Consider the following 10858-nt stretch of genomic DNA (forward strand, 5'->3'; position numbering starts at 1 on the left):
TTCATACCTCATTTTTATACTTTCCTGCTGGATTGTTAAGATCAAGATAAAGCAAGACCTATATAACAAGAAATGTAGCTTTTGTATCTGATAAGGTCAGGCAAGTCCCCCCAGGATTTATCCTGAAACCCTGTTCCGCAGTTTGCAGATCCTTTGTCAGTGTCAGCCATGTGGACGAGTCACGGCCATTGCTTGGCCGATTTGCTCTCTGTGAAAGCCTGAGAGATGTTTTCTCTCCATGTGACTCTCCTTAGGCACACTCTACATCACCGATCACATTGCTCTGTGGATCTCGTGAACAAATTGCTTAACTTTTTAGTTTTCTTACAGATGAAATTTGTGAAATAATATGTGGTTTTGATGGATGTTGAAAGGTTTCAATGAGAACATTCATATAAAATAGTTCACATTTCACACATCTTTTAAGGACCTAATGATGACAGCTATTGTTACCTATCAATTCTTATAATAAATTTGCAATTCCTGAATTATTGTGTCAGTGTTATATCTTAGCGCTGAAACTTTAACTTTTTCATGTAGTTATAGAGAAAGAATAACATCTTATCCCTACAAAAATAACAGAAAGATGAATTTTTCAGAACCAGAAAAATTCAAAGTAGAGACATACTTGGAATGGGTAAGAAATGTTAAAGTCTGTGTTGTTACCTGATATTCAAACGCTTCATTCCATTTACCATCTTGGTTTCTAAGTATGTAGAAGCTATAAAATTAATGTGTTTCTAATTAGGCCTATGCATCTTTATTTAAACTTATAATGTGCATTTCAGTGGAGTGTGTCTCTTGACCACTATTTTTATTGATTTGAGATAATAAGCCCCAAATACACATTTTTTAAAACTAATTGAAAAAATCGTTTGTTCATGGCCTTATTCCCTTCCAAATTTTATTAGAATTATATTCTGATTCCAGGACACATGAATAAAATTTTGTTAACATCATCCGCTGAAATTTTCAGTGAAGTAGTGTGAGTGGTGACTTAGGCATAGAGTGACGTATTTAGGACCACATTAGGGTTGTCCTAAGGCATTTATTTTGGGAAAGCATTTCATGTTAGCACCAAAACATTAACTGCAATGACTGTATAAGTATTTACCCAAACTAAATCCCATCTGTAAAGGCTCTTAAAAATTTGTGAAGCCTGGTTTTAAAACATCAGGTCAAATTACAGTGGTCCCAAAATATATCTTACTCTATATCCTTGTGGGCAACTTACTTTCATCTCCTGTTTCAAATTCAAACTTCTGACTGTAGCCACTGTATCCTGTTGCGGTCCTCACTCGGATGTGGAATATGTATGTGGTGGCTGGCTTGAGACCCGTGACGATGACACTGGGGGCCTTGGACCTCGTGGAGGAGTAGGTGAGCTGCTCGTGCTCCTGGGAAACAGAAAGGAAGAGAAAGGATGTGAATGCAGTCGTGGGAGCCTACCTTTTCCTAGAGATATTCCAAGGTGAAGCTGAGGAATTATGTGCCGAGTATCAAAAGTATTCATTAGCAGAGACCATAAGCTTGTCTTTACATAGTTTGGCACTGAGTTGCTTAGCACTGTGATGCATACGACATGATCCTACTTGGGAAATTTGCTAGGGAAGATGATTGTCTTTATTAAACTTATGTGGACTACACCTCTTCTACTGTTGATGATTGATATGCTGTGATCAAAAATTTGGTGAACACTTCAATTAAAAATTATCATAATGAAAGTCATATTGCCTTTCTCTCAAAATAGTGCTTCTCATTTGGACACACATATCCCATCTTTGCTACTTTCTACAGCAGTTCTACAGGTCCCCTTTTGTGTCTTAAGTTGCATTATTATGGCCACATGGATGTCCTACAATAATTCAAAGCATTTACGTTTCACGGTCATTTTGATTTTGGAGAAGAATCGTAAGGTTAATGGTGCCAAACCTGTGGGTGAAGGCACACCGTGCTGATCTCATGGTCCTTCCTTGCCACTGGATAGCACTTGGCAACATCGAATCCAAATTTTAATTTTTTTTTAAAAAATGACATCTTCTAATGACGTAAAGTAAGACAACTTCCAGAACTGCTTCAGAAAATGGCAAGAACTACAGAATAAGTGTGCTCAATATGAGTGGGAGTTTGAAGGAGATGAATGACAAGGTGCCTTTCACTGAAATACATTTTTAAGATTTGAACATTCACTGGTTAGTCTAATCACATCTCATAGACTTCTACCCAACTCTAAGGAATAGAGGGCATGGGAGCACATTTACACAGAACGCAGCTACATCTTGAACAATATGGCGCATCAGATCAGACCACACCAGCAGAGTGCAGGGAGCAAAGTTGGAGGATTCAAGTACCCGCTACTCACTTCTACCCGCAGGTAGTGCCAAAATGCCGGCGCTATCCGGGGGTAGACCTGTAGGTGAAAGAAAAAATAAATTAATTGCTTTTTAAAGTTTGAAATCTTTTATCCTGAAATGAAGTACTTTGATCTTTAGATCAGTGTTTCTCCCAGTAGGTATAATGGACATTGAGTCAATTTTAAGAAATAAAATGATAGTTTTTCTTTGTTGGAGAACGGACTCTTCCCTGGGTAGCATAGTTTATTTTTTACAAGTTACGTAGTGCAAGCCACATAGTGATTGTAAGATAGATTTTAAAATAGGCTGCTCCTAAAAGAGAGCTAAAGACACAGGATAGTATGAGAGACAAGCCACCTCTACAGAATCAGATGCAGGCCCACGCTGTGGCTCCTGCGTGCCTAGCAATACGGTAACTGTCATCCTACTTCCTTTGACTAAGGTAGGCAGATCTTCAGAGCATTCCCAGAGATCTAGTGAGCTGGGGCTGTCATGTGGGCTTGACTTTTCCTGTATTCATAAGACTGACCACAAAGTACTGATGGTGGGAATAAATTCCTTCATAATGGGTAACTGAAAAATATTATGCAGCTTGAGAATCTCCAGTTGCAGAATATGAAACTGCAATCTGAAATGCTCAAAAGGAGACTTTCTGAGGGCCAACTCAGTGTCACATGTGGAAGATTTCACAATGGCCTCACATGTTGTGTCAGGCAGAGCACTGGTGCATGAGAACTATTGTGTGAAATGACCTTCAGTCTATGTGCAGAAAGCACATGGGACACTTCAATGAATTTTGTGCCCAGGCTCGGATCCTATTCCTGAGATAACTCATGTATATGCAAATATTTCAAACTCCTAAGGAATAGCAAACCTTGAAAAAATTTCTGGTCACAGCAATTTTGCACAAGGGATAGTCAACTCGTATGTGTGTGAAAACCTCTCTGGGTTCTCATGTCAAGCAACCTTCACAGGTCCTTAGGTTAATTTCTATTTTTTTCACTGGAAATTGAATAGTACAAATTTTCAGGGATAAAAGTAACTTTCAAATTCACCAATTACATCACTCATTTGATACTTAAACTATGTATTATATTCTTATCAATATTTTGAGAGAAATGTGAGGGGGAAAGGGAAAAAGTGGGAAGGAGACTGAAAATGATCAGAATATATCTAAAATAGATGTAGATATATCATGTACTATAAATGTATGCCAGTGTAGAACAAGATGGTTTGCCTTGTCACCATTGTTGTGGAGGAGAATTTTCTGACTGAGTTATAAAGATCTGTGCATTCAGATAATGCTCCAAGCTCCATGGATTTGTTGGTGATGCTTTAAGATTTAGAACTAAGAAAATCATCTCCCTTAAGCTACTTTTGAGAAAAAAGTTCTTATCTTAAGGATAATTTTTAAACTTTATGGCCTTAATTGTCAGAATTTTATATGCTTTATAGTGATTTTGCACGTAAGGAATTTAATTTGCCTTCTCTTCCCCAAATAAGATTATTTATTAAAGATGAAGTAAAGTGTTAATGATAGCAATTAGTCTAAGTTAAATAGAAAAAATAGAAAAAGTGAAAAATAGGAAAATTGCAATTTTAAATTACTTTTGAGTTTACAAAGCAAATAAATATTTATCCACCTAGCATAAAACACAAGGAAATAAAGTTAATAAATCATTGATGGCTGTAACCATCAGCTAAGGGTTGAAAGCAGGGGCTTACTAATAACAAAGACCTTATAATTAAGATTGTTATATAGTCATGTTAGAGTCGAATTGTTTATCGACTACTAGAATAAATAATAACATTTCTAGTAGAATTCTACAGAACATGTGAAGTTCTCCATCTTATATACAAAAGGAGATTGTTCTATCTTTCATACAATTTTTTAGCATGAGAGTTATGGTGTGCTATAAACTGTTATGAGTGTTGTTTTACAATACGAAGCAATGAATGAGAGAGCAATTGTTAAACAATGAAAACAGAATTGATTTTTATCCCTCAAATAATAAAGTACAGATTCAGATGTTTACTCTTAAAATGATCCCATAATAATTAATAATTTCACGTTCGTGGTTTAACCAAAACACAGATAAACAGTAATTTGCTACTCAGGAAAGTTATGGGGAAGAAAGAGCACTTTTAATAGGAAGTCTTCGCTTTTCTGCTCTTGTACATACAAGAGCCTTCACAGCTGCATCCCTGAAATAAGAACCCTCAAGCAGTGTGATTAAACAGCTCCTCAGCTGGCTCACTCAGCAGTGCAGCAGCTGATGCCGTGTCTTAGGTCTTGCCGCACGCTAGCCTGTCCCGGAAGAAGGCTTGGAAAGAAGCAGTCTTGAGTTCCTTGCACAGCACAGTAGCAGCACCTGTTCCTCCCGGTACTTTTAACCTGTCGGAAAATCAAGTTGGCTTTCATCTGTGACAGGTATAGGACACTGTTATCTGAGAACTTTGACTGCTTGACTCTCTGCTGACACTTCAGCTTCAATTCAAAGTACCTGTCACAACATAAAGGCCATCTTCACACTGAGCTTTCTAGATCTTTTTATCTACCTTGGCAGTCTGAATTCTGAATGTATGTGAACAAACTATGTGTATAGTTTTTTGGAGTCTGTACCCTAAGTCTGCATTCTAATGGCACATCTATTTGGATGATATGTGTATTCATCCAGTTTCCTCCTCTTGGGATGAAATACATGGCTCCTGAAACTTAAAGGAGAGGACTTCAGCTCATGGATTCAGGAGGACAGGTCGCAAATGGTTTGGCTTCAAAGAAGAAATGGCCTCAGCTTCTAGCAGTGAGGAAATAAGAAAGACGGAAGAGACGAGAGCACACTCTTCCACAACGCCTTGGTCCTCTCCAGCCAGCCCCCGGTCCTACCAACACATTCAGTCACCGAGTTTATCAGGGGATGAGCCCACCGATGAGTGTAGTGTCCCCACAGTCCAATCACCTTCCATACACATGAGACTTTTGTGCAACATTTTAGGTCTAACCGATCATTCTCCGACTCTGGTCCTCCAAAACAATGTTCATCTTATACAAAGTGCATTTAGTCCATTTTTAAGAGTCACCAATCCTAACAGTTCCAACATTTTTGAAAAGTCTATTTCCAAAATCTCCTCTGAGGTCAAGTTGAATTCTTAGCTGTGAGCTCCCAAAAACATAAAAAAGTTCAATATTCCCAACGTACAGAGTAAACATCGTGGTTCCCACGTTGAGAACAGAAAAAATGGAGGTGGAGTACGACAAAACCCACGATGACAAGATTAAGTCCTATAGCCCCGAGTCCAGCATCTTGGGCATGTTTTGGTAAGACATAAATTCCAAAGGATTGAGCTGACCAGCCTCCATAGGTAGTCATTGCCACCCCATCGCTTTTCTCCTGAGATGACCCTTTGCTGTGTGAAGCTTTCTGAGGAGACCCTTCATGTCCCGCACATCCACACACTCCTGGGGTCTCTGCCCCACCTTTGGCTTCAGTCTTTTAGCACTGCACTCTTAGGAACACACTGCCTCTGGCCGGAAACTTAAGTGAAAGCTTGCATGACCCTACAAGATCAGCCTAAAAGCAGCCAGCAACACCCATGCCACACCCCGGAGGCTGGGTTGCCTTGAAATTTCCTGCACAAAACATTTAGTCTACTGCTTTTAATATCAGGTTTTCAAAAACTCCTGGGACATAGGTAAAATTTAGGTAATTTTTCTGCCACAGCACAATAGAGATGCTTGGAGTCCAACAGCCCGTGGAATCTGTTCCCAACTGAAACCTCCTGAGCTTGTTCTTTGCTGTTTCCATTCCTGCAGCATCCTCCTCTTCTGCCCAGGACCAGCACTGCACATCAAGCAGTGCCCACAGCATTCCAGCTGTACTGCCACGTGTTCCCTAACGCCTTCCATAAAACAGCTGCAGGAGTTTCTGGCCTACATGGTTAAGGACAGTCACAGGGACCACACATCTCTCAGAACCAATTTTTTTTTTCTAGTACTGGGGATTGAACTCAGGACCTTGCTCTTGCCAGGCAGGTGCATACTATACTGAACTACCACCCTGGCCCTTCAGAATCAATTTTGTGCATTAGTTGCTTAGCTGTAGTTGGAAAAAGAAATATCTGACTCCAAAATACTTCATCTTAAAGGAAGAGAGGCTTTTTTGGTTCAATTCCTGTGGGTTCAGTGTACAGCGGGCTGGCCACGAGCATCAGTGGTATGGGAGAAAACCTGGGGCAGGAACGGCTCAGCCTATGGCAGTCAGGAAGCGAGGAAGAACAAAGCGAGAAGCTGTGACAAGCTGCACCCTTCCAGTGTGTGCTCCCAAGGACTTACTCCAGCCAGGCCCGCACTGCAGTACATTCAGCTGGGAACTCATCCGTGCATGAGTGTGCCTCAGCGCGTGGTGCCCTCCAGACCCAGCCCACTTTCCACAAGAAGGAAGCTTTGGGGGGGCATCTTACACCTAAGCCACAACTGTATGTATGTTGTGAACACACAAGGCAAAATATCTCATTGCTCATAAAAACTTTCTTACAGTGTTTTGTCTTTGCTAACTCTATGATAAAATTGCACTGATCACTCTTAATATTATTCATTTTTAAATTTTCTTTTTTACTGATTAAAGCTTTCTAGAACTATTTACTTATTTAGTGGCCAACTCAGCCCACCCTGGGGCTTGAAAAACTGGCTTTCCACATGCTGGAAAGTAAGACTAGGTCCAGGTCTATCACCATGTGCTAAACTAAAGTTAAAATGGATTAAAGATATAAACATTAAAGTAGAAACAATAGATCTACTAGAAGAGAAAGTAGGTAGATTTCTTGAAGACATAGGGGTAGACAGAGACGTCATGAACAAAAACCAAACTTCACAGGGACAAAGAATCAACATCTGAGATTTAATCTTACTGAAAAGTTTCTGCACATCAAAAGAAATCATAAACATGGTGAAAAGACAACCCATAAATTGGGAAAGAAATTCTTAGCCAACCGTCACTCAGACAAAGGACTTCTATCCAGAATATACAATGAACTAAAAAAAAAAAATTAGACCCCCAAATTCAAAGATTCAGTCCAAAAATGGACATCAGAGATTAATACAAACTTCTCAGAGGAAGAAATATAAATGGCAAATAAATACAGGAAAAAATGTTCAATAGCACTGGTCATTTGAGAGCTGCAAATTAAAACAACACTGAGATTCCATCTGACCCCAGGAAGAATGACTATCACAAAGATCTCTACTAATAAGCAATGCTGCAGAGGCTGTAGGGAAAAAGGAACCCTTCTCCCCTGTGGATGGCCATGTAGACTGGTACAACCACTATGGAAATCAGTGTGGAGAGTCCTCTAAAAGCTAGGATTGGAGGTCCCATTTAACCCAGCTATTCCCCTTCCAGGTAGGTATTTCTTCAGAAGAACTGAAAACATCATAGCTCAGAATTATGCGCTCACTCACGTTTATAGCAGTCCGTTTTGTCCTAGCTAAATCTTAGAAACAACCCAAATGTCTATCAACTAAGGATGGATAAAAAAGCATGTGGTATTTTAGTACAGTGGAGTATTACTCAGCTATAAAGAAAGATAAGCTTGAAGCTTTTATAGGCAAATGGTCTCAACTACAGGCCATATTCTTAAGTGAAATAAATCAGGCCTTCATGTGCAAACATCATATTGTTTCCTTAGAGTAAGAACCTGAAGGAGTAAATAAAACCTGAAGGGCAGAACAGATACTGTGAAAAGGGGAAAAATGAACATAAAGAATAAATACTTGGGATGAAAGAAAGGAGAAAAGATAGGGAAAAAGAAAAGGAAAGGGGGTAAATAATTGTGGATGTATATACACAGGATAACTAAGATGGCTGTACTACTAATTTCTATTTTATTATTTTGTTTTATTTTTATTTTTAAAAGAGAATACAAAATAATATTAAAAAGAAAATATTACCAATGATACAAAATTTCACTAAACAAAATAATATGATTTTGACAGTATTTGTTGCATTGCATAATATTCTCTTCAAATTAGTTGTTCAGATTAGCAGACACATGCATGCAAAACTGGAAAAAAAGAGAAAAATTTATAAGAAATTAAGAAGGGAGAAAAAGGAAAAAAATGAACAAAGAAGACAAAAATCACATGAAACATTAACTGTTCCTTTCAGTGGAAATCCACAGTACAATTATCCAAACCAGCCTGCTTACATATATAGATACAGCTCTTTCCCCACTCGCTCTCCTGTCTTTCTCTTCATCTCAGTAATTCTTTCCTTTTGAGCAGGTTTAGTTCCTTTCCCCAGTATACAATGTACCCTTCAGGTTTTATTTACTGTTTCTGGTTTTCACTCTAAGGAGACAGTACGATGTTTGCACATGCAGGTCTGATTTATTTCACTTAAGAGTATGTTTTCTAGTTGCATCCATTTACCGATAAAGGCCTCAAATTTATCATTTTAAATAGCTGAATAATACTCCATTGTGTAGAGGTACATCTTTATCCATTTCTCAGTTGACTGATCTGTGTTGATTCCAAGATTTAGCTAAGACAAATTGCGCTGCTATAAACATGGGTGCACATAAGTACTGTGGTGATGCTTTCCGTTCTTCTGGAAAAAAGCAGTTAATGCTAAAAATTATTTTGACATTTTCTGTATGTTTATATCTATAATCTAAAGAACTATATGGAAGAGAGCAGTGTGGCATATAACAACCACTGTGGATTACCAATCATCTTATTTCTAAAACTGTGCACCATTTCTAATGTCTTATCCTTTTTAAAAATTCTCTTTAAAATAAATAGTGACACCATGAAATTAATACAAGTTACCTTTAGCGTCTACAACTACAAGAAATGCTTCAAGTGATCACATTAGCTTCCAGACATGTATTAGTACAGTGCGCTGCTAAAGTGTACGTGTGTATTTCTGGATTCTTCTCTCTCTTAGATGGAGAGAGACGAGAGAGAGAGAGAGAGAGAGAGAGAGACAGAGAGACAGAGAGAGACACAGAGAAAGAGACAGAGACAGAGAGACAGAGAGGAGAGAGACATACATTGATTGACAGAGATAGACATTTGAAATATATTTATATATAAATAATACCTATACATATGAAATATATGTATATATATTTGAGATAAAAGTTTCTGTTTTGCATACACATATTCACATTTTAAACAATACTTCAGAACCCAGCAGTGTGAATATAATCAGTGTTAAACTGGATATGCAGGTAATGTCTATAAAAATGGAGACTCCTCTGCTTTCCACCCAAAATGTCTCGCAAATGATTGATGTGTTCAGAGGCAGGGCTTTCGGAAGGGAGTGAATCGTGGGCGATCTCCCCTCCTGAGTGGACTAATCCACCGATGAGCTCATAACTGAACATCCTGTCAGGACTTGGGGCCTGGTGGAACAATGGGGTCACTGGAGATAGGACATGGAAGAATATTTTTTTGTCTTTGTCTTTCCACCCTGTTCTTTGAGAATAATTTCTACATACTTTAGTTCTGATCAGGTTGTCACAGTAAAATTTATACCTGCTGCTGTCCCCTTGCAGTTGTTTCAATGTGTGTCAATATGTGTATGTTCAGTTACATGGCAAGCTCCTCAACAATGAGCTTGATATTTCTCTCAAAATTAAAGCAAAAGGAAACAGCAAAATAATGTTAGATGCAGATCCAACATCTAGTAAATGTCTACTGATCAATAGTCACAAAGAAAAAGCTAACCTCGTCAACATAGCATGTTTCCCGTGTAGATTTGGGAACATATCCTGGGAAACTGGTCTGCTGAAACTGCTGTCCTAACGCAGGCACCTGGGATAGCTTCCAGCCTCTACTGATTCTTCTCAAATAAGACCTCTCTGGACCCTAACAGCAAAGAGAAAGACCGAAGATTTCCCATTGCCCCAGAGACAAGAATAATGGTAGCTTTCTTCCTCTTGTTGACTGAATCTGTGATGAGGAGCTACACGTAGAGAAACTGCACTGAAATCAAGTCGCCCCAGTTGTCTTCATTATTGCCTGCCCACAACCGAGAGAGTCTTTACTTTGAATTCTGCACTTTGACATTCATAGTTGGGCTGTGTTGCAGGCAAGCAAGAAAGCAGCTTTCTTTTCCCACACTAATTAAAATGTAGAAAAGCAAATTTATACTTTGAGGAGGAAAAGGGTTAAATTCATCGGTAAAGTGGTTTAACATACCATAACTGGTAAGGTAGTCTAAAATATTTCCCTCAGGTAAAAGTTAGCCACTGCTACTACCAAATTTTAAAACATACATATGTAAGAGAAGTGTAGAAGTAGGTATTCCAAGCTCATGAGTACTTTCTGCCTGCACTTACACAAGTACACTGCCTGAAGTTCTGCCCACTGTGATGATTTCCCTTCACCACTGTCCTTTAGTGACATCCCAGAAAGGGGCTGTAATGCTGCAGCTGTCCACTTGTGGGTGGTGCCTGCATAGCGTGCAGAGCCATCTGTAAACCAGGCCCTTGTCTTCTCT

At 38.9% G+C, this 10858-nt stretch overlaps 1 protein-coding gene across 1 annotated transcript in view; it reads right to left on the reverse strand.

The window, feature by feature from the left end:
* LOC101565073 (ephrin type-A receptor 6) overlaps nt 1-10858 on the reverse strand; it is a 1186195-nt gene that overhangs the window by 446343 nt on the left and 728994 nt on the right. The window contains 1 exon segment of the mRNA XM_012512596.2: nt 1235-1397. Coding sequence (XP_012368050.1) covers nt 1235-1397 — 163 coding nt within the window.

The sequence above is a fragment of the Octodon degus genome, unplaced genomic scaffold (genome assembly GCF_000260255.1).
Source record: "Octodon degus isolate 3935 unplaced genomic scaffold, OctDeg1.0 scaffold00237, whole genome shotgun sequence".
In the NCBI taxonomy this organism is placed as follows: Eukaryota; Metazoa; Chordata; class Mammalia; order Rodentia; family Octodontidae; genus Octodon; species Octodon degus.